Source organism: Myotis lucifugus, unplaced genomic scaffold, assembly GCF_000147115.1.
Source record: "Myotis lucifugus unplaced genomic scaffold, Myoluc2.0 scaffold_963, whole genome shotgun sequence".
NCBI classification, from domain to species: domain Eukaryota; kingdom Metazoa; phylum Chordata; class Mammalia; order Chiroptera; family Vespertilionidae; genus Myotis; species Myotis lucifugus.
The window spans coordinates 17923-43347 of record NW_005872011.1 but is presented as its reverse complement, the minus strand read 5'-3'; the positions used below and the strand labels follow the sequence as shown (position 1 = coordinate 43347).

Below are 25425 nucleotides of genomic sequence, written 5' to 3'. Positions count from 1 at the left end.
TGAGATCCTCTGTGCCTCAGTTTCCCCAGGGGAGGGGAAGCCCTGTTTCTGTCTCCCTGGGTTGGAGGCAAAGAGGCCCATTCGCCCATTCTCTCCCCTAACGGATGCATGCGGGTGCGATCGATCCCATCCCAAGTCCAGTCCCTTCCTGCCCCCAGGCCACCGCCTCCCCCTCCCCCCCTCCTCCCAGGCGGCTGCAGGCAGTATCCCTCCGCGGGTGGCAGACGGGACCCAGAGAGGGTGTGAGCCCCTCTAACCTCAGTGCAAGGCAGAAGGTGCCCGACCTCTCGGGGCGAGGGCTCACCTGGAGGACCCCGCCCCCCAGCAGTGAAGACAGAGCCGCCACGGAGATGCAGGCCGAGCCATAAATGAGCGCTGCAGCGAGGGGAGGCACCGTCAGTGGGGAGAGGCTGCCCTGGCCCCCCACCCAGATCCCCCCAACTCACAGAGCGCCTTGGAGATGATGACGAGCCTGCGGGGCGCCAGGCCGGGCAGCCGCGGTTTGATGAGGTCCTCCACCGTGACCGCCGCCATGGCATTGATGCTGGTGGACGCGGTGCTGGGGGGCGGGGGGAGGGGGGTGTGGTCAGGCCATATCCGGAGACTGGCCAGCCACCTCTGGGGCCCACCTGCTGGGGATCCCCCTGCTGGCCACACCGTCTGGCCTGCCAGGACCCCACCTAGCCAAGGGCAGAGGCATGGGTGACAGACTCCCCTAAGAGTGGAGGTGAGGCCTACCCTACCCCCATCCACAGACTTGAGACCCCGCCCCCCCACACACACACACACACACAGGAGCAGGGATACCCATAACCAGGGACACGGATGACACACGTTCTTGTGACAGAGTCATAATGGGCTGCAGAGACCTGCCACCCGGGACTCTGTCACCCTGTGGCCAGAAGTCATGGAAGACTTAAAACCACCTGAATGTGAGGCCCATGAGGGCAGGAGAGGGGGACGACTTGGTCACGGCAGTGCCCCCAGGATTTAAAACAGCAGCTTTAAAGCAGAGTCGTTCTCAATAAACAGTTGTTTAGGGAAGAAGGATGGAGAGGGGGAAGGAAGACGGGAGCCAGCTGTGGCTGCCAGGTACTGAGGCGAAGACCCCACAGCTGGGGTCCTTGTGCCCAGGGTGTGCCCTCTGCCAGACCCACCCGAGCTGCTGCTGGGAACCAAGCAGGAACTGTGAGTGTTAGGCACGGTCCAGAGCATTCTGTCCCGAAGAGGGGCGGCTGGTAGGGACAAGGCTCTGAGGGGCTGGGACAGGCTGGGCGAGCAAGCAGGGCCACTCACCTGAGGGTGCCACTGTAGGCACAGGCCAGGAAGAGGCCAGGGACTCCAGGCAGGTCCTTGAAGATGTCCAGCACGAGCAGGGGCATGTACTGGGAGGAGGAGGGGGTCAGCCTCCGGGACAGGAGCACCCAGAGGCTGGGGCTTGTCTGTCCTCACCCTGCACGGCCCCAGCGCCCAGTGCAGAGCGGGCTCACAGTGGTCACTCAGTGTGTGTTTGTGGATGGGCCGCACGCACCTGTGATTGCCACTGAGCCCCGCCACGCACAGAGCCACGGGGTCCCGGTGAGGCAGGGCCCCGTGTCATCGCTTTATGGACGAGGACAGTGAGGCTGAAAGGTGCAGCCCCGCCTGAGGTTGCAGGCAGGATTCTGACCCCAGAGGATGGCAGATGCAACAGCCTTGCAGCCTCTGTCCACTCTGTGCCCTGTAACTAGAGCTGCCCTTGACTTGCCTGCGGACCTTAGACAGTTGCCTCCTACCCTCTCCAGGCTCAGTTTGCTCATCTGTAAAGTGGGCACCATGACATCCTTGGCCTTATCACATATTGAAGGATTGGATGGGACACTAACTTCTTGTGAAGGGAGGGAACGGCATGAGGCATAGGGTCGGTGCTTGGCACACGGGAGCTGGTCATTATTATTACTATTAACACCATCACTGTGCGTTGGACCACGGTCCCATCTTCTTGATACCCCTCAGGGAGTCCGACTCGAGGTCTGAATGTGCCCCTCTCCTGCTCACATCTACCATGGCTCCTCATCGCCTCCCAGATCCTCCTCTGAGCCAAACTCTCTCCTGTCTGCACCTTTGCACAGGCTGCTAGGAAAGCTCTTCTACCATCACCCCCAGAGATTCATCCATATAGAGATTCAGAGGGGGGTGGGGTCAGGAGTGGCCTAGGAGCCTGGACCAGACTCACCTGGTCGGGGGCAGAAATACGCCCTGTGAGGAGGGGGTCGCAGTCCATATAGAGTGTGAACATGACGATGCCACAAGCAACAGCACTGGACACAATCAGGAACAGGCCCAGCTGGTTGATGAGCAGGGCCCTGTGGGGAGGTGTGCCTCAGGCTGGGGATGGGGGGGGCGGTGCATCCTAGAGACCCCCATCCTGCCCCCTCCCCCAAACACTTACAGCTTGGCCTGCTTCTCTGTGCGGCAACCCACATAGCGCTGCACCTGTGCTTGGTTCACGCCATACATTGAGAGCCACACCAACGTGCCGCCCACCGTAAGAGTCCAGAATGTGTACCGACTCCGCGGGTCTGGGTCAAAGCTGGATGAGGGCAGGGCAAGCCATCCATGTGGGATACCACATTGAATTCACTTTCCCAAGGGCCCCAGATGGCCATTACCCTTAAGGGCCTTAAGGGGACATTTGGGATGGGTTTTGAAGTGTGAGTAGGAGTTTGCCTGATTGAAATTCATTTATTTGTTTACTGAGTCATCTGTGTTTGTGCTCCAGAACCATTCTTTCTGTGCCCATCTGGGACCTCAGAGAGCCTTCAGTTTCCAGTCTGGCCGGAGGTGGGGGTGGGGGAGTACAGAGAAGGGGAGCCAGGGTGCTATCTTTGGGGAGACTGGGGAGGGATTCAGGGGGGGGGGCTTCCTGGAGCAGTAGGCATTGGCTGGCTTCTCCCAGGGCAGAGGGATGCCAGCTCCATCCTCTTGCATTATCCCCCTCTACAGTTTCACTCACTCCATCAGGTTGATCCGGGAGTGGTTCTGGGCAAGCTTGAACACCTGCCTGGGCCCGCCCACAAGCATGATCCCGCGAACCAGGACAACCCAGAAGCCAGCCAGCATCACCAAAACCTGGAACACATCGGTCCAGATCACAGCCTTCATGCCGCCCTGCAGGATGTGACAGAGAGGGAGAGAGGGGGTCAGACAGAGACCTGTCTGGGGCCTGCAAGACAGGACAGAGTGAGGCAAAGAGGGAGCAGACAGGAGACCTGGCTGGGGCCAGTCTGGCCTGGCCTCCAGCAGTAGCCTGGACCAATGCCCCCTTCTGCCTGTTTCCTATCTGTAAAGCAGGGTTAAGAACAGTACTCTCCTGCCCTGGCCGGTGTGGCTCAGTTGGTTGGAGTGTCGTCCCATACAAGGAAAGGTGGTGAGTTTGATTCCCGGTTGGGGCAGGGGTTGGATTTCCTGTCAGGGTGCATTCGGGAGGCAACCAATGGATGATTCTCTCTCTCTCTCTCTCTCTCTCTCTCTCTCTCTCTCTCTCTCCTCCCCTTTCCTCTCTCTAGACTCGATTAAAACAAATAACAGCACTCTCCTTATGGTGATGTAAGAATGAAATTAGTTAGTATGAGAAAAATATTTGGAATGGCGCATATAAGTGTTCAGTGAGTGAGTGAGTGAGTGATGGCTGCTGCTATGATGACTATCACCATTATTATTCCCTGCTGCCTTTACCCTCCCGGCCTCCACGCCTTTACATTCCCACGGCAGCCCCTGCACTTTCCTCTGGAGAAGCCCCTTTTCCCTCATAGGCTGTTCAGGTGAGGCCAGTCCTGCTCCCAGCTCCAAGAATAGCCAATGAGAATATCCGAACCCCAAAAGGTGAAGGGATTAAGCCACAAAACCAAAAACCTCTTAGACACAGACAACAACATGGCGATTCCCAAGGAGGCCGGGGAGGGTGGGGAGGTGGAAGAGGGCCTCAGGGGGTAAGTGGTGATGGAAGGAGACGTCTTGGGGTGGTGAACACACAACAACGTACAAATGGTGCATTATAGAACTGTACACCCCGAACCTATATACCTTTATTAACCAATGTCACCTCAATAAATTCAATTAAAAAAGAATATCCCAGCCCCCCAAACTTCTGTTCATTCTGTGCACAAGACCAAAGCCGGCTAAACAGAGCCCTCCCGGACTTTGGCCAGCCCATCCTGAAACAGGAACTCACTTTCTGCCAAAGGGATGGATGCATGGAGCTGATGGAGCCCCTAGAGATGGGAGCGGTACACAGAGGACTGTTGTAGCCCCTGGATCCAGCCAGGCCTGAAGCGACCTTATCCCTGGACCTTAACCAATAAGCCTTTCAAATATTCTTTCATTATAAAGATGAGGAAACCGGCCTAGCTGACACGGGGCTTCCTCAGGAGGAAGGAAAAGTAGGGAGTGTAGACAGCCAGCCCAGGGTCTCCCTTATCCAGCGGGCATGAAGCCCCCAAGTGGGGTTGGCGGGGGGGGGGGGGGGGGTCACTCCCCACAGTGGTGTACAACGTGCAGATGACTCCAGTGGACAGGAGTGACCCCCAGATGTCCAGCCCGGTCACTGTTCAAGGAAATCCCCCCCATTAGGCCACCAAGTGGGGTGCAGATTTGGACTCCAGTGTCTTGGGCTCTTCTCCCTCCAGGAGTCTTCCCTCCCCAGGGTCCCTGGGACAGCCCCTGCCGCCTCCTCTGGGATAGCCTGTAAGCCTTTGCCGCATCGCAGACACCCTCCCCAGACACCCTCCCCTCTCTTCTCTCTCTCTCTCTCTCTCTCTCTCTCTCTCTCTCTCTCAGAGCCAAACCTTGGTTCAGGATGAGTGCAGGGGCGTAGATCACGATTCCAGTGTATAGCACCTGCAGGGGGGAGAGGGGGAGGGTAGTGGTTGTGGTGACTGGGAATGAATCAGAGATGGGAGAAGGAGGGTGTTTGGGGTAGAGAGGAGGCAGGTGGGCGGGGGCGGGCAAGTGGGGGCGGGGTCAGGTCAGGTCAGGGCTGGCATAAGGGGGAGGCCGGCAGACCAAACCTGTAGACCTGATGGAAGTGGGCAGGGCACGGGCTGAGCCTTGCTGGGTGGAGATGGGACCCACAGGGGTAGGTGGGGGAGGATGGGGGAGGGCTGTGGGCGGGGCCGACGAAGGCAGGACCCTGGGGGAGAGGGCAGGGCCCAGGCCACTCACTGTGGCCAGCAGGTACTGCAGGGTCCCACAGAGCCGCACCGCCCGGCTGAAACGGAGCTCCAGGTACTGCAAGGAGGAGCCGAGGGCTCGTGGTCACCTGGACAGATCCTACCTCGGGGCTCCAGACCTCGGGGTTCCTTCACCCGCCCCCTTGGCTTCTGCCCTCTCTCCAGAGGACAGCTTTGCTCTCTGCACTCCTGCCCGTGGGAACCTCTACCAAGTGCACACATTCCCACCGTCCGCGCACACCTGTGCACACCCACCACCTCCATGCCTGTGCCCACAGCATGTGCGTACACGTCCCCCCCCCCCCCACACACACACTCGTGGCCAACCGTTATTAGCCTCGATTTTAATCACTTCACCCACTGCCTAAGGAAGGTCCTGTAATTAGCCGGGTTGGACACGTGGGAAATCTGGACACAGGCCTGCCCCCAGCCCAAGTAGGAGACAGAGGGGAAGTCAGGTTTGGAATTTCCAGCCCGCCGTCCGTCCGACAGCACTCAGGCATCGACATGCTGAGGCATGTGGGGGGCAGGTGCGCACCTGTCCACAGGTGAGTGCAAGCCCGGCCCCACCCCCTGCGGGCTTCCACCGAAGAGAACCAGGACAGGGCTCCTCTTCCTCCTTCCTGCCCTGGCCTCACTGCCTGGGGCTTCTTCCCAGAACCCTGCCCACCTGGATGCCTAAGGGGTGGGGGCGGGCACGAAAGCACCAAGAAGCCCCTCTGTGTACCCCTGCACAGCGGCCCGCCGCCCCAGGGCTCCCCCACTGCATCCCCGCGTCCCCAGCCAGGCAGGTCCGGCTCCCGGCCTCTGCCCAGTACCTGGTACGTGCTGGTGAGGCCCAGGCGGTAGAAGACGGGCAGGTAGAAGGCAGCGGTCAGGAGGGAGTTGAGCAGCTGGCCCAGGCACATCCAGAGGAACTTGAGGCCGTAGCGGTAGGCCTCCGCGGGGACGCCCAGCACCTGCACGGCCGACATGAAACTGGCGGCCAGCGAGAGGCCGACGGGCAGGGCGGCCAGGCGCCGGCCCCCCGTGAAGAAGTCCTCCGCGCTGCGCTGTCCGCCCCCCGCCAGCCCCACCCACAGCCCGATGCCCATGGACACGAGGAGCATGAGCGCGAAGACCCCATAGTCCCAGGCTCCAAAGGTGCCCCGCGCGCCCGCCCCGACGGTGGCCATGAAGGGCAGGTGCAGGTGCAGGTGCAGGGACCAGGCGCGACCCCGCCCACCCCGCGCGCGCCCGGGAGCAGGCGGCGGCGGAGGCCGGGGCTGAGCGGCGGTGGAGGATGCTCGGCCTCCTCCGCGAGGCGCACGCCTGTTCCCTTCGGTTCCTGGCGGCCTTCGCCGTGGCCCGCTGCCTCCCTAGCTCTCCTTTCCGTCTACGCGGTTGCCTCCGCCGTCTGTCTGTCCGTGCACCTCGCCTCCCGCTCCGTCGGGCTCTGTCCCTCTCCCAGGGAGGCGCGCCCAGCGCTGACAGCAGGAGGTCTCGGTGGGGCTTCAAGGGGCGGCCCCAGGCCGCGGGCTGCGGATTTATTGGGCTCCCGCCCAGGTCAGCAAAACTCCACCCCCGGACCTGCCCGCACTCTTTCCTCCCTGGACCGGGTCGGTCACGTGAGTGTGTGCTGGGTGTTGGGGCGGGAGGCTTCGCCGGCGCTCCACCCTGGCTCTTCCCGGCTCCCGTTGCCTGGTGCGGGAAACTGAGGCTCAGAGGTGGCTGTCACTCCCCCGAGGCCGCACAGCTGGGAGCAGTGGCCTCGGCATTCAAGCCCCGCTGTGCTGGAGGGCCTTTGAGCTACCGGGGCTCACTCTCGCACAGGACTGGGGTTCGCTTTCAAGGCTGCGGGGTCCTCTAGGGCATTGGTTCTCAACCTCCCTAATGCCGCGACCCTTTAATACAGTTCCTCATGTTGTGGTGACCCCCAACCATAACATTATTTTCGTGGCTACTTCATAACTGTAATTTTGCTACTGTGATGAATCGTCATGTAAATATCTGATATGCAGGATGTATTTTCAGGGTTACAAATTGAACATAACTAAAGCATAGTGATTAATCACAAAAACAATATGTAATTATATATGTGTTTTCCGATGGTCTTAGGCGACCCCTGTGAAAGGGTCGTTCGACCCCCAAAGGGGTCGCAACCCACAGGTTGAGAACCGCTGGAGAACTGGGCTCGGTTGAACCCCTTCTCCAACTGGACTCCCCGTTCTCTAGAGCCTAGCGGGAGCGCATCACCAACCCCACCCTCGGGCTAAGCCGCATGGAAGACATGGGGGCCAAGTCCTTAGTGCATACGCCCTGGAAGAGGGGCGTATGGGCCCGTTTCCCGTCTGAAGTAGGGACAGAGGAGCCCCTGCCCCAGAGGAGTAAACTGAACCCGCAGGACACAAACCTGGCGCAGACTAAGAGCCTTTCCCGTCAATCCCTAATTTATTCGTTGGCTCCTTGTCAAACACGCACAGAGCATCTGCCTGTGTCGGGCGCACAGTACAACGAAGGTCGCGCGGAGGGGCTGTCGGTGGCCACGAACCCGAGTAAGTGGTAGACCCACGACTACCTGGGAAGGTGGCGTCAGGCGAGTGCCCATCACACAAATGAGGACACTGCGCCGGGAAGTCCCTTGCCTGGGGTCATGCCGCCCAGGTACCCAGACACTGTCATTTTGGGGCCCTTCGCCGGGGGGGCCCAGAAAGGACTTTGGCCTCTGGTGGCTCCAACCTCTGATTCGCCCTGGAAAAGCTCGGTACCTTCCTCGGTAAGGGGGCGGGACCTAAAAATCCGCGGGTGGAATGCTAGGGCCCCCGCAGTCCTCACCGGCCTCTGTCGCCCCCTGGTGGCCCCCTCTGGCCTACATGCGCCGCCCCAGCTGAGTCCAATGTGCGGGGTACGGGCGTGGGGGGGGGGGAGGGGGCAGTGAGAACGGGGTGGGGGGAGGCGCCTTCACGAGTGTCCCCCGGGACTCGCTTCTCATTATATATGTGATGTGTAGGCCCCTCTCTTAGGGCTCCGGCACCGCAACTGTCACACGGCCATCTGTGGCTCGCTGGCTTGCCCCCTCCGCCTACGCCGGGACGATGTGGAGGACACCAGTTCCTCTTCCTCCCGCCTCCATTATTTTTCCAGGCCCAGGCGAGACATCTTCCTGGAAAACCTGCTGGGAAAGGGGAAATCCAGGCAGGGATCTCTTTTCCGGAAAAGTCATGTGAACAAATTAAAACATATGCAAACCTGTCCTGTCTCCCCAGGGAGGTTCTTGGAGGGGGTACCGTTTGGTGTCAGCATGAGTCTTCCCCTACCCTACCCTGGAGGCCTGTTCATGGAGCACCTACTGTGCACAAGGCCCTGCACCAAGCGCTGGGGACCCAGGTGGGCCCATCGGGCACACAGGATCGGGACACTGACCCAGCCAGCAGATGAATACCCATCTCGGAAGCGATTGGATGACAAGAATGATGGCCTGGGGGCAACCATAGGTGGAGCCTGTGGGTGGGGCACTTTCTGGGTGGTGAGTGGAGACTTACTAGCAGAGAATGAGCCAGGCTGGGGGAAGGGCCAGGGGTGGAAAGGAGCTGGGCAGGGAGGGCCACCAGGGGATCTTGAGCTTGGTGGGGGATGTGGATTTTATTCCAAGGGCACTGGGAAGCCACTGGAGAGTTTGGAGCAAATGAGGGATCTAATCAGTGGGGCCTAGCGGGGCAGATCTAATCACAGACCTAATGAGATGGGAGAAATGTGCGGATTCACAATGTTCCGGAATTTCAGGGCGTGAGAGGAGGAGGTTCAGAGTTGGGAGCCCTGGGGGTAGGCAGGGCCATCTCCTGTGCCTGCTGGGGAGTTGGGGCAGGAAGCATGGAGGGGGGCAGGGAGCAGGGTGGAGAGAAGTAGCACCTTAATGGGAAGGAGGCAGGCAGGGCCGAGGAATATGAAGGGGTAAGGCAGTCCTGAAGACCCAGCAGCTGCAGTCTAAGCAAAAGGGGCAGGAGTATTGGGATGTCACCTTATCTGCTGTCCTGGGCATCCTGTCCTCCCATGGCTCCCTGGAGACATGGCAAGGGTCAGGCTGTGAGCTACTTGCTCCAGCACGATCTGCCGGGTCCTTGAACTTGTACCTTGCACTCAGTAAAAGCAAACCTTTATTACCCCTGGTGCTGTCACTGTGAGATTCCAGGAGTCTAGTCTATTATTATTATTACTAGAGGCCCAGTGGACAAAATTTGTGCATGGGAGGGGGGAGTCCCTCAGCCCGGCCTGCACCCTCTCACAATCCGGGATCACTTGCTCCTAACTGCTGGCCTACCTGCCTGCCTGCACACCCCTAACCACCTCTGCCTGCCTGCCTGATCTCCCCTAACCACTCTGCCTGCCTGCCTGATCGCCCCTAACCACTCTGCCTTCCTGATTGCCCCTAACCACCTCTGTCTGCCTGCCTGATCTCCCCTAACCACTCTGCCTGCCTGATCTCCCCTAACCGCCTCTGCCTGCCTGCCTGATCGCCCCTTACTGCCTCTGCTTCGGCCCCCACACCCGGGACCCAGGCTTCCCTCCTCCGGCCGGCCGCAGGCACCCGGGACCCAGCTTCCCTCCCTCTGGCTGGCCACAGGCACCCGGGACCACTACCATGGGCAGCTTCCCTGCCTCTGGGGTGGCTTCCCCCGGCCGGGCCCGGCTTTATCCAGAAGGACTTCAGACATCTGGAAGACATCTGGTCGATCCCGTCTAATTAGCATATTACCCTTTCATTAGTATAGATTATTGGTTTTAGAGACAGAGAGGAAGGGAGAAAAATGAGATTTGTTGTTCCACTTATCTATGCATTCATTGATTCTTGTGTGGCCTGACTGGGGATTGAACCTAGAACCTTGGCTTATTGGGACAATGCTCTAACCAACTGAGCTATCCAGCCAGAGCCCAGGGGCATCCAGTTGGAGAAGTTCAGGATCCAGTCTTGAGAATGTTATGATCCTGATTCTCAAGTCTCTGGGTCTCCTGGGGCCCCCATTCTTCTTGCCTTGGTACCTACCTGATGGTCCTAACTCAGGAGCTGGGTGCAGGGTGGGTCAGGGTGGAGGGGTTCTGTCTCTCTCCTCCAGGGCTTCCAGCCTTGCCCGGGTGAGACGCCTGGCACCTGGACATGCCCAGGAAGGGGTCCTGGGATGCCTCAGCACCTAAGGCAGTGGGAAGGGTGCACTGGGTTCCTGTCGTCCTCTGAGCAGACCAGTGGTGTCAGCAATCCAAGGACCATCCTGCCTCATGGGCCCACCTCCTCCCAATTCTGGCCTTTGCCCTGGTGGTTCCCGCACAGCACCCTTGGTTCAGTGGCCCTCACCTCCAGCCAGTGTCCCACCAGCTGCTCTTTGCAGGGTTTGAGGGGAATTGGCAGGTGGGTGGTTACATGGCAGAGGAGTCTGTGGGCAAACCGGTAAGACGATGAGCCAATGGCAGGGTGGGTGGGTGAGCAGGTTGAAGATAGGGAGCTGGGCTTACTATCCTCAGTTCAAGGCCCCTCAATAATGGGATTGGCCCCACACCTTGGCTAGTGGGGGCAAAGCCCTCCCAACTGGTCCCCAGGCCGTAGTGTGGATGAGGCCTCAATGGAACCCCAAGGTGGAGATGAGGTGCCTGGTGGGCCTTTGTGGGACGCTGAACTTCCACATTCCTGGCAGTACATCCTGGATGCTCAACCTCTAGCTTATCTGAAGCCTCCCCACCCACCAAACTAAAGGATCACCATTCCCACTTTACATAAAAGGAACCAGGCTCAGAGTAGGCAGTGACTTGCTCCAGGCACAGCCATCAGGGCCCACCTCCAGGCCACATCAGGAGAGATCTAGCAGCCGCACAGAGGGTCAGGAACCCAAGCTCTTCCCACTTGGTTGCTGGTGTGGCTTGTGTCCAAGGATGGCTGTTGGAGGATTGGGCATTGTGGCAATATCCCAACTGTATGGGTACTTCCTGCTAGTGGCACACATCACTACTGCTATCACATGGCCACTCCTAACTGGAAGGTAGGCTGGGAAACTTTCTGGGTGGCATCTAGATATGGAGAACCTATTACTGAGGGGGGAAAAGGAATATTTGGAGAAACTAGGAATTTTTGCTAGAAACCACAATAAGTTAACGGAACTCCACAAGGCAAACGTGTTTACAACATGGGGAGATTTTTCTTCCAAGGTTTTACAGATCCATAACCAACGGCCCAATAATGAGCCAAGATGATACAAATGAATTCATGGGGAGGTGGGGAAAGCCAATCCTAAAATTTGATTTTTTCAGCCATCAGTTTACTAACCCACCAGTGCTGGCAAACTTGGGGAAAACCAGGATCTCTTTTAATATATATATTTGAATTCAGAAAGGGATAGAAACACCAACAATGAGAATCGATTGGCTGCTTCCTGCCCCTTAACGCTGTTGGATATAAAGGGTGTCCCAAAATTCACCTAAGATTTGAATTTAATGGTGCTCGCTATCGCGACATGATGATCCAGTTTTTTGTGCCTAAATTGCAAGATATGGATGTGGATGACGTGGTTTCAACAAGACAGTGCCACATGCCATACAGCCAGAGAAACAATTCAATTACTGCATGAGTCATTTCCTGCTCGTGTAATTTCCCATTTTGGTGATCAGAATTGGCCGCCCAGATCATGTGATTTAACGCCGTTGGACTTTTCTTTGGGGTTTTTTGAAGTCTAAGGTTTATGCCAACAAGCCCATGACCACCCACGCCTTGAAGGAGGAAATTGAGCGCTGTATCAAAGAAATTCAGCTACATTTATGCAAAACGGTCATGGAAAATTTCAACAAGTGCCTATGTGCCAGCAAAGCCGTGGAGGCCATTTACCCGATATGCTATTCCATACATAACCCTATACTTGTATACTTTATGAATCAATAAAAAATTTACAATTTTTAATTACAAACCTGTTTCCTATCAAAATTACTTCTTGCGTGAATTTTGGGACACCCTTTAGATGCATCTATGGAGGGTAGTCTGGCAGTGCCCAAATCAAATACCTGGCCCAACAACTTAACAGTTAGCCCATGTGCTGCAGACACACACAGGTGGAGGGATAGTCATTGGCCATCTGCCCTTTTCTGGGTCCCACAAACTTATAGCTCTGCCAGGGACAGTGACAGATGTGGTTCCAGCCCTGTCTGGTGGGGGTTGAAAGCTGTCCTTATGGATATACTAGAGGCCTGTTGCACGAAAAGATTTGTGCAATAGGCCTTCCCTTCCCCTGGCTGCTGGCACTGGTATTCCTCTGGCACCAGGCCTTAGCTCCGGACCCAGGCCTTCCGGCTGGAGCTGCCTTCAGTCTTCACTCCGCCACTTCGAGCCTACCTATGCAAATTAACCGCCATCTTTGTTGGCAGTTAATTTGCATATCTCACTGATTAGCCAATGGGAGGCATAGCAAAGGTACAGTCTATTACCATGTTTGTCTATTAGATAGGATGGTTCAGAAACATTACTGAAGCGAACCCAGTGATAATCTGTGGAGAGCAGCCCAGGTAGAGGGCCCAACATCATTGACTAAGCAAAGCAGCTCTGAGGTCCTCGGAAAGCTGGGACCCTCAGACCCATCTCACTTAGAACAGCTGGCCACACGCTGTGCCCCGGGGATCTGGCCGCTCCACAGGTGGGTTGGAGACCTGGTTTTCATGCACTACTCCCCTTCTGTGGGGCAGCAGCTGTGTTCCCTGCCCAGGACTGGCTTTCTGCCTTTTTGTGCTTAGGGCTCCCTCCTGATCTATGGTGGGTCCTGCCCAGCCTGTGCCTCTGGTGCTTCCACCCTGAGCGCTGCTGATCAGTAAAGGTGGTAGGTGGCCTGGACACCTGTGCTCAGAGGGATCAAGGTGACACATTAAGGACAGGCGCTCCCACGGCCTGTTGAGGGCCCAGCCAGGTGGGATTAGCTTCGTGCCTGCACTTTCCAGGCTTCCAGTGGTTTCCTGGAGACAGATGCCCTCAAACAAACCTGGAAAGACCTTGGAACCAAGAACCAGGTTCTGGGCCAGGAGGGGAGGTCCCAGGTAGAACCAGCCTAACCGTCCTGGTTTCCCCCAGGGTCCAGCGGCCGCATCTCACCACCAGAATGGGGGGAAATGGAGGCCAGTGGGACAGATTTGGGGGCCAAGCCTGTGCCCTACAATGCACCCTCAAAGCTCACAGCGGAGGCTGCCTGATAGGGCTGAAAACTCGGCCCTCACACTAGGACCCATGACAGATCCTCACTGGACAAAGCCTCAAAGAACTGAGTGGGCAGGAGAGCTTGGGAGTGAGACCCTCGCTATTCCTGGGACTCCCACCACCCCTTCTGAGGGTCCTGTCTGGGCCCCACTGGAGCAATACCCCTCTCAGAGCAGAGAACTCATAGCTTGGCTGTGCCCTTTTGAGTTCTGCAGGGTGTGCAAAGAAAACAAGTGTGTATGAGCACCCGACTTTCCCAAAGAGTTTATTTGGGCAGACCAAGGGACGGAGAGACCCTGCATCTAAAAGAAGGTGTTGGGCCTCTTGGTGGTGAAGCGTGGCTTGTGCTGGCGACGAAGGACCCGGTGCGGCAACGGGAACTTGATCTTGGAGTCCTGTGACAAAGAGAGGCAGGTGAGGGGGTGGTGTGGTGGAAGCCTCTTAACCTTGTCCTTTGAAAGGTCTACAGAGGTGTGGACATGCCCCACTGGGCTCCTGCGTCAGACCCAAGGCTACGGGGAGCCCCCCTCAGTCCAGCAGGGGCCCAGCGCACTCACGTGGAACTGCTTGACTGCTGGTCGGCGGCACTTGCTGGCTGCAATCTCCTCCACCTTCATGATCTGGATTGAGTGGGCGCGGGCACGGTGCCGGGCCCCCATATCTCGGTCTGCAGGGTGAACAGGCACAAAGGTCTCTGGGTGTTCCTCAAAACTCCCCTTAGGTGCTTGCCTAGGAGGCCCCTCCCTGGCCACCGGGAGTGTAGAACCTTCCAATTCACTTTGAGGGGCACAGTCACAGCCCCCAAAGGCGACAAGATCCACTTGCTGTTAGCACCTGTTTCAACTGCAGCTACAGCAAACAGCAGTTCTTGGGTTTAGGTGCTTGGGTTTCAGCCCTGATAGGTGGCCCACCCTGGGAGCACCTTGGCCCACTATAGGTCCCAACACTGGACAGGGGCTGGACGCAGTAATGGGTGGGAGCTGTGTCTCTACCAGAGACTGGCCCCAAAAGTCCACTTGCTGCCAGGTTCCAGGAAAAGGTGTTCCTGGGATATCCTCTGCATTTCTACCCCCTAAGCAAACACCCATCACCATCCCCGGGACTCCCCACACCCCCAAAAGGCTCCTGCATTTGTCCTGCCTCAGTCTAGGGGGGAGGTGTCAGACAGATGTCTGTCGAGGATGACTCTGAAAGGAAGGACGTGGCTGTGGCACAAGACAACGTACAGCACTGGGTGACGGCGCCGGCGGTGGTCAGGTCCCGGTACTCTCGGTACATGTTGTGGGTGCCGCTGCGGGAGTCATAGCGCAGCCAGATGCCGAAGTTCTTTACCCGAAGGGGGGATTTTTCAAACACCTGCCAAAAAGGAGACTGGCTGAGGGGAGAGTAGTAAATGGGCCTCCACCCCAGCCCCTACCCTCACTGAGCCAATACTTCTACCCTTGCTGTCCCAAGGACAGCCCCTGAACCAGTGGTTCTCAACCTTCCTAATGCCGCGACCCTTTAATACAGTTCCTCATGTTGTGGTGACCCCCAATTTCATTGTTACAAACTGAACATAATTAAAGCATTAGGTCTCTGGGTGTTCCTCAAAACTCCCCTTAGGTGCTTGCCTAGGAGACCCCTCTCTGGCCACCGGGAGTGTAGAACCTTCCAATTCACTTTGAGGGGCACAGTCACAGCCCCCAAAGGCGACAAGATCCACTTGCTGTTAGCACCTGTTTCAACTGCTGCTACAGCAAACAGCAGTTCTTGGGTTTAGGTGCTTGGGTTTTTGTGATTAATCACAAAAACAATATGTAATTATATATTTGTTTTCCGATGGTCTTAGGCGACCCCTGTGAAATGGTTGCGACCCAAGGTTGAGAATCACTGCCCTGAACCTTCAGACAACCGAGGGCAATCTGCTGTCCACAGAAATCTCCACGGCAAAAGTGGGGGGTGCAGAGTAGTCCAGGCCACTTTCCTCACGGGGATCAGCTGTCACCCAGTGTAGCCACATGATGCAGAGTCCAGTGCCCATTATGGCATTGTGCCCAGGCGACGGCACCTTTTCCCCTTCACAGATGAGGTCCAGGGAAGGTGGTGGCCTCAGCTGAGACATCCCAGGACGACAGCCACACCATCCCCAGGCCTTGGGCTTTCTCGTTAAGAGAAGAGCAGATTCACCCACCCCATCCTGATCTAGGGCCTGAACTACACCTGTGAACAGGACCAGGGGCTCTGAAGCGCCATAACCCTGTGAGGCCAGGGCTGCCTCATGGGAGGTGTAAACCCACTCCAGACCCCACCGTGTCCTGGACACTCCATACCTGCCCACAGTAGACGATTTCCCCTGAAGACTTCTTCATCTTCTTTAGTTGAGACACAAAGTACCAGAAGCGGGACTTGGCAACAACATGGTTAGGTGCAAAGATGCGCATGCGGTAGAGGGGTGGCGTGTGGCACTTGGGGGTGGGCAGGCAGCGCCCCACCACCTTGTACTCTCGAAGCTGAAACAGAATCAGAGGTGAGGTAGGACCAGCAACCAGGCAACTGTGGAGATGCCTCGCTCTCGTTCCCCGAGACTTGTGATGTCGATCAGGGGATAGATGGAGGGCAAGTCCCAGCCCTGGGCTTCCAGGTGGAATCCAGGGGATGGTGGGTCACACCACTGTCCCGCCTTCCCCATAAAAGTAAGGGCGGTGTGCCCGTTGCCCTGGCTCCAGAAAGCTGGGCAGGACCATCAGCCCCACTGTCTCTCCCTTTCTATTTATACTTGTGGCAAAATGGAGGCCTAGACTTGCAGCCTCAGGTTCAGAACCATCAGGCAACCTTCTTGTCCACAGAATCTCCGCAGCTCACGAACATCTTGCCAAAGTTCTCTTTCACTCTGGGGCTGAGACAGAAACCAGCCCGGGATCTCACAGCCCGCCCCAGGTAGTCTCGAAACAAGAACCCAGTTCCCTCTCCAGCCCGGGTTCCTGCACCGCTGCCAGCAGCTTGCAGCTGCCCGCATTTCCCAGGTGCCCAGGAGACGTGGGTTCCCCGTCTACATGATGCTAAGATGAGGTGTCTGCCAAACCGAAGCCCGGCGGCATAGCAGAAAAGAGCCACTTACCGAAACGACTCGCCATCGTTTTATTAAGATCAGGAGAAGGCAGCCCCAAACACTGCAAACTCGGCTACTTCCACCTCTGAATCGGCCACATGAACCGCGCGGACCACCCGTTCTTAAAGGGGCCGACGCAATGCCTTTGCCAGCGTGGAAACTGAGGCTGGAAAGCTGCACATGGCACCCCGCCCTGTATTTCCCCGGGACCCACTCTCCCATCTCTGCCTCACAGCGCCCTCTGATTCTGCCCAGCACCTGCCACAGCGATAAGGCTCGCAATCTCCTCGTCAATTCGAGTTCATAACTTTCCTCTACTTCTCACGGCCATCCTGGGAAAATGGGAACACTACTGCCGCCCCCAGAACCACGCTCACTACCCAACTGAGATCCGGAGACTCAACGAGGTCTGGTAGCACGAGCCTCCCTCCGACCCCGCGATCCCCGAACGGGCCCGGATCAAGAACCGGCCTCTCTCTCCACGCGGCGCCCAGAGTGGCCGCCATGTTGACTGCACCTCTGGGCAGCCGCACGCGACCGCACGGGTCCCATCCGGGAGCGCGCACTACCGACTCGGCCCACAACCCCTCCTGGGTCCCCCATTGGATCCACGACGCGCTCCTCGGCCCCCTCCCTTGTCGCGGCCGCCTTACCGTGCCCGAGGCCTTCATGGCGTTCTCCCCGCGTTCGCCACCACCCACAAAAGGAAGTGTCTACTCTCGCGCAGCCGCTCACCACGACTTCGTTACAGGAAGTCCCGCCCTTTCGAAGCCGCAGGTCCATTGGCTTCTTGGCCCCGCGCTCAACCAGATCTGTTTCTTCATTGGCTCTAGATGCACCAATCACTTTACAGCCCCGTCTTCCTTAGCGATTAGACTACAACTCCCAAGAGGCAACGCGGATAGTCCCTCCTGTTCCGTCGCGGCCGTAAGGGTGCGTAGGCGCGCGCAGCGCGCGGGGAGTGGTAGGTTCCCGGAGAGACCTCTGTGGCGGCTTATAGCGTTTTCATCCCACCCCCATCCCCCCTCCAAGCTTAAGTATAAATGGAACCAGCTCTAGGGTGGGCGTGATGTTATGATACGATGGCGGCGCCTTTCCTGGAGGTGTATTACGGAGGTCTCAAGCCACATCTCTGAGAATTCTTATCTGTAAAATGGGAATAATTCCACTGTGTTTCTCCTAGAAATGTGACCATAATTAGCTGGGATAACCCATGTAAAACGCCAGACACAGAGCAATTAACAAGTGGTAACATTCATTAAGCGCTAGAATGCTAGTTGTTGCTATTATTATGGGGACCTGTTTGTGTTTCGTAGTAGCGGAAATTCAAACCCTGTCTCCTTGCCTCCACTACAGATCCTGGGGGGCGGGGAGGAAGTGGGGGCGCTGGAACTGACCTGGTGCAGCCCCGCCTTTGAGAGGCTCCCCTGGAGGAGAGACCGGAAGATGGAAAAGGAGAGAACCACAAACACCTCACGATTTCAGGCTGTGAAGAAAAACAGAGGAAAGAGGATAAATTGGAGTGTTTATTGGGGCGGAGGCGGCACTTGGAGAAGGTGACAACTGAGCCCAGTTCGCATTTTTCTTTTTCTCTTTCTAATTAAGTAATTAATAGCTTCATTGACACATAGTTCACATACCATACAATTCGCCCATTTAAATTGTACAATTCACTGGCTTTTACTACCATTTATTCCCAGACGCATTCATATACTTAGTATATGCACAGTTGTGCAGCCATCACAGTAAAATTTAGAACATTTCCAGCATCCACAAAAGAAGCCCCTCACAGTTAGCAGTCACCTCCATCTCCACCCCCTCCACTCCCCGCCCTCAGCCAAACTAGGAATCTGTTTTCTGCCTCTAAACAGCGGTTCTCAACCTGTGGGTCGCGACCCCTTTGGGGATCGAACGACCCTTTCACAGGGGTCGCCTAAGACCATCGGAAAACACATATATAATTACATATTGTCTTTGTGATTAATCACTATGCTTTAATTATGTTCAATTTATAACAATGAAAATACATCCTGCATATCAGATATTAACATTACGATTCATAACAGTAGCAAAATTACAGTTATGAAGTAGCAAAGAAAATAATTTTATGGTTGGGCATCACCACAACATGAGGAACTGTATTAAAGGGTCGCGGTATTAGGAAGGTTGAGAACCACTGCTCTAAGACTTGCCTATTCCAGGTATCTCACATTATTGTAACCAGACAAAATATGAGGTCTTTTGTGATTGGTTTCTCTCACTTAACGTCTTCAAGGTTCATTCCCTGTGTAGCATGGCTTAGTACTTCATTTCTAATTACTGCTGAATGATATTCTATTGTCTAAATATATCTTGTTTATCCATTTGTCAGTTGATGGGTGGTTCCCACTTTTTGGCTATTGCAAATAATGAGCTATTGATATTTGCATGCAATCTTTGTGTCTTAGCTATCGTGTAGTCAGATTTTTAAAAGTTGTATGTTTTCATTTCTCTTGGGTATATATAGCTAGGAGTGGAATTGCTGGGTCACAGGTAATTCTATGTTTAACCTTTCAAAGAACTGCCATACCTTTTTCTAAAATGCCTGCATCATTTTACACTCCCATCAGCAATCTATGAGGGTTCCAACGTCGCATCCTCACCAACACTTTTTTAAAAATATATTTTATTGATTTTTTACAGAGGAGGAGGAAGAGGGGTAGAGAGTTAGAACATCGATGAGAGAGACTCATCGATCAGCTGCCTCCTGCACACTCTCTTCTGGGGGATGTGCCCGCAACCAAGGTACATGCTCTTGACAGAATTGAACCTGGGACCCTTGAGTCCGCAGCCTTGACCAGTTAGGGCCTCACCAACACTTTTTATTATTTGTCTTTTTTATTGTAACACTAGTAGCCCAGTGCACGAAATTCGTGCACATTAAAAGGGAATTAATTGCCCTAACCGGTTTGGCTCAGTGGATAGAGGATCTATCCACTGTGGACTCAAGGATCCCAGGTTTGATTCCAGTCAAGGGCATGTACATTGGTTGCAGGCACATCCCCAGTGGGGAGTGTGCAGGAGGCAGCTGATCGATGTTTCTCTCTCATTGATGTTTCTAACTCTATATCCCTCTCCCTTCCTCTCTGTAAAAAATCAATAAAATATATAAAAATGACAAAAACATGATATGAAAACAACAAAAACATGATATAAAAACAACAGTGATGCAAACTGACTGATAAATTGATTAAACTTATTCTAATATCTCCCTGTACACCACATTAAGAGTGAAAACAGCCTGACTGGTTTGGCTCAGGGGATAGAGCGTCGGCCTGCGGACTGAACGGTCCCGGGTTTGATTCCGGTCAAGGGCATGTACCTTGGTTGCGGGCACATCCCCAGTGGGGAGTGTGCAGGAGGCAACTGATCAATGTTTCTCTCTCATCGATGTTTCTAACTCTCTATCTCTCTCCCTTCCTCTCTGTAAAAAATCAATAAAATTTATAATAAAAAAAAGAGTGAAAACACTTTCAGAATGCTTGAATTGGTCATTTATATTGGGAATGAAAGGTTCTTCCACCAAGAAGTAAATTTGCAGCAATTCCTGTAGACGCTGTGGGTAAAACAATACCACCACAACCTCTAATATAATGTATTAAAACTTTATTGTGGAGAGCTGCTACAGTGTTTTGGACAGGTTCAAGCCTTGGACTGATGAGAGGGCACAGTCCTCTCATTGCCATGTGCAAGTCCCAGCTTGGAGGGCAGGGCCCTCCCAGCACAATTATAGCCAACAGCTATAGTTGTGAGCTTGAACCTATGGTCCGAACACGTGGCCCCACCTGCCTGAGTAATATGGGCTTGATAGAGTTCAGGTGCATGTAGTTGAGTAGGATTGAAACCCAGGAGAATCTTGTAAACATCTTGGTCACGCCCTTACTTTGCCTTGTGGCATCTGCTATAAAATAAAGACATGGCTGTGGGCGTGGTCGCTGTCTCTCAGAGAAGCAGCCTCCCAATGAGACCCAGATTTCATTCTCTTGTCTGTCTTTTCTAAGCCTTTCAGCTGCCCCCACTCAGGTTCACCCTTGGCTGTGCTGGCGCGGCACACTTTATAAAGATACTAGAGGCCCAGTGCACAAAAATTTGTGCACTGGGGGGGGGGAGGGGTCCCCCAGCCTGGCCTGTGCCCTCTCGCAGTCTGGGACCCCTCGGGAGATAACGACCTGCTGGCTTAGGCCTGCTTTCAGGTGGCAGAGGGCAGGCCCAATCCCTAGGTGCAGCCCCTGGTCAGGCTCAGAGCAGGGCGGATCGGGAGGTTGCCATGCCACCCTCAGTCACGCTCAGGGTAGGGCCGATTGGGGGGTTGGGGCACCGCCCCCTGTCACACTCAAGGCAGGGTTGATGGGGAGGTTGCGGCGCCACCCCCTGTCATGCACAGAGCAGGGCCGATCAGGGGGTTGGGGCTCCATACCCTGTCATGCACAGAGCAGGGCCGATCAGGGGGTTGAGGAGCTCCCCGCTGTCACTCACAGAGTAGGGCCGATAGGGGAGTTGGGGCACCACCCCCTGTCACACACAGAGCAGGGCGGATAAGGGGGTTGGGGCGCTGCACCCTGTCACACTCAGGGCAGGGCCAATGGGGAGGTTATGGCTCTACCCTGTCACACACAGAGCAAGGCCCGTGGAGGGGGGTTGGGGCGCCGCACCCTGTCACACTCAGGGCAGGGCCGATGGAGAGGTTATGGCTCTACCCTGTCACACACAGAGCAAGGCCCATGGAGGGGGGTTGGGGCGCCACCCTCTATCACCCACAGAACAGGGCCGATCAAGGGGTTGGGGCGCCGCCACTGTCACACTCAGGGCAGGGCCGATGGAGAGGTTATGGCTCTACCCTGTCACACACAGAGCAAGCTGCAGGGCAATCAGGGGGTTTTGGGCGCTGCCCCCTGTCACACTGATCCTGGTGCCGGGAGCCTTGCTGCTCCGCTGATCCCGGTGCTGGGAGGCATATTACCCTTTTACTATATAGGATAGAGGCCTGGTGCACGGGTGGGGGCCAGCTGGTTTGCCCTGAAGGGTGTTCTGGATCAGGGTGGGGGTCCCCACTGGGGTGCCTGGCCTTTCTGGGTGAGGGGCTGAGGGCTGTTTTCTGGAAGCGAGTGACTGAAGCTTCCAACCGCTCCTTGTTTTCTTTTTTTTTTTTTATTCTGGGCCAGCTTTAGCTCTGAGGCCTCGCTGCTGAAAACATGGATACAATGCCACGTCTGCCTGGCTTTCAGTCCAGCTGGTTTCTGGAGTTTTATCTTCTTATTTGCAACATAGTACATAGTTGCTTAGAGTTGTAGCTCAGAGGCCAGCAAGTGAAGCAGGGAACGTTGGAGTCCTCCTTCACTGCAGTAAGCAAGCCTCATGCTCGCTTCCAGCTGCCTGGCTGCCGGCCGCCATCTTGGCTGACAGTTAATTTGCATATACTCACTGATTAGCCAATGAAAAGGGTAGCGGTCGTACGCCAATTACCATGTTTTTCTTTTATTAGTGTAGATGCCTCCACGCTCCGAGGGTGGGTTCCTGCCTCAAACCCCACCCTTACAGGAAACAGCTCCGGGAAACAGCTGCGGGGGAGGGGAGGGTGCAGCTGTTTCCAAGAGGACCCCTGCAGGACTGACTTCCTTCCGGTTGGTTGCGGTTCTGGACGTGATGTTATACCCAGGGTTTTTATATAAGTAGATTCCTAGTGAGTGGAAGTGGTTTTGATTTGCTTTTCCTTATTTTATTTCTTTGTTAATCCTCACCAGAGGATATTTTTCCATTGATTTTTAGAGAGAGTGGAAGGGAGAGGGAGAGACAGAGAGAGAAACATTAATGTGAGAGAGAACCATTGATCGCTGCCTCCTGCACCCCTACCTACACCCCCATCCCACCCCGGAGATCGAGCCCGCAACTCTGGCATGTGCCACTCTCCAGAATCAAACTTGGGACCCTTCAGTCCACAGGTCCATGCTCTGTCTACAGAGCCATTCCCGCCAGGGCTCTTTGCCCATTTTAGATACATAGTTCCTTATCAGACACATGACAAAAACTTTTTTCATTCTGTGGGTTATCTTTTCACTTTCTTTTTTTTAAAGTTTATCTTTATTGTTGAAAGTTTTACAGCTGTCCCCCTTTCCCCCCCATTGACCCCCTTCTAGCCCACACACACCCCATCACTCTTTTCATTTTCTTAAAAAAAATTTAAATATTTATTTTATTTTTGTTTGTTTGCTCATCCTCACCTAAGGATATTTTTCCATTGATTTTTAGAGAGAGTGGAAGGGAGGAGGAGAGACACACAGAGAGAAACATTGATGTGAGAGGGCCTGACCAGGGCTGGGTGGGGATCGAGCCTGCAACCAAGGTACATGCTATTGACTAGAATCAAACCTGGGACCCTTCAGTCTGTGGGCCGATGCTTTGTCCACTGAGCCAAACCAGCTAGGACTTAAAAAAAATTTTTTTTAATTTCCTTCTTTCACTTTTTTTTTTAAATGAACCACTTTTTAAAAAACATATTTTTATTGATTTCAGAGAGGAATAGAGAGATAGAAACATCAATGATGAGAGAGAGTCATTGATTGGTTGCCTCCTGCACACCCTCACCTCCTGCACACCCCCTACTGGGGATCGAGCCCACGCATGTGCCATTAGCTGGAATTGAACATGGGACCCTTCAGTCTGCAGACTGATGCTTTATCCATTGAACCAAACTGGCTAGAGCCCTCTTTCACTTTCTTGACTGGTTTCTTTGAGGCACAAACATTTTTAATTTTTTTATTTTATTGATTTTTTACAGAGAGGGAAGAAGAGAGATAGAGAGCTAGAAACATTGATCAGCTGCCTCCTGCACACCTCCCACTGGGGATGTGCCCGCAACCAAGGTACATGCCCCTGACTGGAATCGAACCCGGAACCCCCAGACTGCAGGCCGACACTCCATCCACTGAGCCAAACCAGTCAGGGCAACATTTTTAATTTTGGTGAAGTCCAATTTATCTTTAAATATATACTGAGTGGCCAGATTATTATGACTACCTGACGTTTGTAGGCAAATTAGCTATAATTTCGCTCTGAAGTTGCTAGAGGGCCAGACCATTATAAATAGGGAAGCAGGTTGTTTACCACGAGAGTAGAAGTGATTTTTTTTCTGAAGATATGGGTAAACAATGCGATTTAACAGCCTTTGAACATGGGATATATTTGAACGTGAGTGGCCAGATTGTTATGACCACCCCATCAGTACTACGTTGGGCCACCTTTTGCCTTCAATACTGCGGCGATTCTTCTTGGCATTGACGCCACAAGATGTTGAAAGGTGATGCGAGGAATCTAACACCATGCCTGATGAATAGCACTGTCCAGTTCTGTGAGATTTTATGGTTGTGGAACCAGCTGCCTGATGGCTCTTTTAACTTTGTCCCACAAATGCTCAATTGGATTGAGATCTGGTGATTGTGGGGGCCACCTTAGCAAGGTTAAGTCTCCCTCATGTTCTTGAAACCACTCCTGCACAATACAAGCACCGTGGCATGGCGCATTGTCTTGTTGGAAGAAGCCATCTCCATTGGGATATGCCTCAACATGATAGGATGAACTTGATCAGCAATGTTACTTAGGTATATTGTGCTATTCAGATGTTGTTCCACACGAATTAAAGGGCCCAAATCATGCCAGGAAAACATGCCCCAAACCATAACCCTGCCCCACCAGCTTGAAGGGTTGTACTCATGCATGTGAGGTACATGCTGTCATGCTGTTTCCGCCAAATTCTCACTCTGCCATCTGCATGATGCAACTGGAAACGTGATTCATCGGACCACGTGACTTTTTTCCAATGCTCGACTGTCCAATCCTTGTGTTCCCGTGCGAATTGGAGGCGTTTTATCTTGGTAACTGCAGACAGCAAAGATGTTCGAACAGGCCTTCAGCTGTTTTGCTGATACTCACTCCATGGCTCCAAGCGCCAACAATCATCCCACGTTCAAAGGCTGTTAAATCACATTGTCTACCCATATCTTCAGAAAAAAATCACTTCTGTCATGGTAAACAACCTGCTTCCCTATTTATAATGGTCTGGTCCTCTAGCAACTTCAGCGAGAAATTGTAGCTAATTTGCCTACAAATGTCAGGTGGTCATAATAATTTGGCCACACACACACTCTATTGGCCCGGTGCATGAAATTCGTGCACATTAAAAAGGGGATTAATTAAAGGAAATATTTTAATATTGCTATTTGCCCTTTCTCTATAATAGAAGTGTCAGAGATGAAAGAAAATTAGTAAAATGTATATGAAAATCTTCCTCCTGTCAGAGACTGGGGTGTGCAGCGGGACCCAGAGTCAAGTCCCCGCACACCTGCAGAGCCTCAAAATTACGCGAGACCCAGACCCAGCCGGCCCCAGCCCCATTGGGCGAGATCCAGACCTGGCTGGCCCCACCCTTGTCAAGCCCTGCCAGGCGGGGGGCGCAGCCTCAGGTCCCCAAGTGCACCCTCAGGTCCCCCGGCCCGGTGCCAGGGCTGGGGCACGACCTGAGGTCCCCTGGCTGGGGCAGGGGGCATGCCTTGAGGTCCCTGTCAAGCCCTGCCGGGTATGGGGCGTGGCCTCAGGTTCCCTGTCAAGCTCCACATGGCGGGGGCGGGGCCTCAGGTCCCCCAGCCTGGCACCAGGGTGGGAGGCACGGCCTAAGGTTCCCTGTCAAGCCCCAACCGGTGGGGGGCGCAGCCTTAGGTCCCTGCTGATTGCTCATTAAGGCTTGTTACAGGAACTCAGCCTCCACTGTGGGTGCAGCCATTTTTGACCTTTAGGGCATGAGGTCCATTTTGCATTTCCCCCCTTTTATGAAAAAAGGGGTTGGGGAAAATGAAAAGGGGGGGTGTATATATATATATATATATATATATATATATATA

General features: G+C 54.6%; 3 protein-coding genes and 3 non-coding genes across 7 annotated transcripts in view; 1 reads left to right on the top strand and 5 right to left on the bottom strand.

Moving 5' to 3' along the window:
- Nucleotides 1-6529, bottom strand: part of SLC5A5 (solute carrier family 5 member 5) — a 16323-nt gene extending 9794 nt beyond the window's left edge. The window contains 10 exon segments of the mRNA XM_014448943.2: nucleotides 285-375; nucleotides 447-559; nucleotides 1297-1385; nucleotides 2216-2345; nucleotides 2432-2572; nucleotides 2996-3150; nucleotides 4518-4585; nucleotides 4827-4878; nucleotides 5203-5268; nucleotides 6029-6529. Of these exon segments, the coding sequence (XP_014304429.1) occupies nucleotides 285-375; nucleotides 447-559; nucleotides 1297-1385; nucleotides 2216-2345; nucleotides 2432-2572; nucleotides 2996-3150; nucleotides 4518-4585; nucleotides 4827-4878; nucleotides 5203-5268; nucleotides 6029-6385 (1262 nt within the window). The 5' untranslated portion in view covers nucleotides 6386-6529.
- A 188-nt stretch (nucleotides 6530-6717) lies between these two features.
- On the top strand, nucleotides 6718-8930 carry LOC106695227. The gene is made up of 3 exons (XM_023747756.1): nucleotides 6718-6817; nucleotides 7425-7744; nucleotides 8213-8930. The coding sequence occupies exons 2-3, from the start codon at nucleotides 7471-7473 to the stop codon at nucleotides 8899-8901; spliced, it is 963 nt and encodes a 320-aa protein (XP_023603524.1). The 5' UTR covers nucleotides 6718-6817; nucleotides 7425-7470; the 3' UTR covers nucleotides 8902-8930.
- A 1110-nt stretch (nucleotides 8931-10040) lies between these two features.
- On the bottom strand, nucleotides 10041-10113 carry TRNAI-AAU. Its single transcript has one exon. It is a non-coding gene; the product is annotated as a tRNA-Ile (tRNA).
- Nucleotides 10114-13644: 3531 nt separating this feature from the next.
- On the bottom strand, nucleotides 13645-17300 carry RPL18A (ribosomal protein L18a). 2 transcript variants are annotated; one of them, XM_006106976.3, is made up of 5 exons: nucleotides 17149-17300; nucleotides 15717-15896; nucleotides 14631-14760; nucleotides 13962-14071; nucleotides 13645-13799 (listed from the first exon to the last, which is right to left on the bottom strand). In XM_006106976.3, exons 1-5 carry the CDS (start codon nucleotides 17164-17166, stop codon nucleotides 13707-13709), a joined length of 531 nt encoding a protein of 176 aa, XP_006107038.1. In that variant the 5' UTR covers nucleotides 17167-17300; the 3' UTR covers nucleotides 13645-13706. The 2 variants fall into 2 exon arrangements, with proteins under 2 accessions (XP_006107038.1, XP_023603526.1); XM_023747758.1 differs by lacking the exon at nucleotides 17149-17300 and adding an exon at nucleotides 16219-16269.
- LOC111824141 lies at nucleotides 14160-14289 on the bottom strand. The gene has a single exon (XR_002827238.1). It is a non-coding gene; the product is annotated as a small nucleolar RNA SNORA68 (small nucleolar RNA).
- LOC111824140 lies at nucleotides 15044-15173 on the bottom strand. Its single transcript, XR_002827237.1, has one exon. It is a non-coding gene; the product is annotated as a small nucleolar RNA SNORA68 (small nucleolar RNA).
- Nucleotides 17301-25425: the final 8125 nt, after the last annotated feature.

What these genes read in the sequence shown, in the direction of transcription:
- LOC106695227 (XM_023747756.1), top strand. Translation starts at nt 7,471, where the DNA reads ATGGAAGACATGGGGGCCAAGTCCTTAGTGCATACGCCCTGGAAGAGG. An exon ending in GTCGGTGGCCACGAACCCGA is followed by an intron (nt 7,745 to 8,212) that starts GTAAGTGGTAGA and finishes CCCCTCTCTTAG; the next exon opens with GGCTCCGGCACCGCAACTGT.
- RPL18A (XM_023747758.1), bottom strand. Translation starts at nt 16,254, where the DNA reads ATGTTCGTGAGCTGCGGAGATTCTGTGGACAAGAAG. An exon ending in GAGATTCTGTGGACAAGAAG is followed by an intron (nt 15,897 to 16,218) that starts GTTGCCTGATGG and finishes ATTCTGTTTCAG; the next exon opens with CTTCGAGAGTACAAGGTGGT. An exon ending in CGGCGCCGTCACCCAGTGCT is followed by an intron (nt 14,072 to 14,630) that starts GTACGTTGTCTT and finishes TTCACCCTGCAG; the next exon opens with ACCGAGATATGGGGGCCCGG.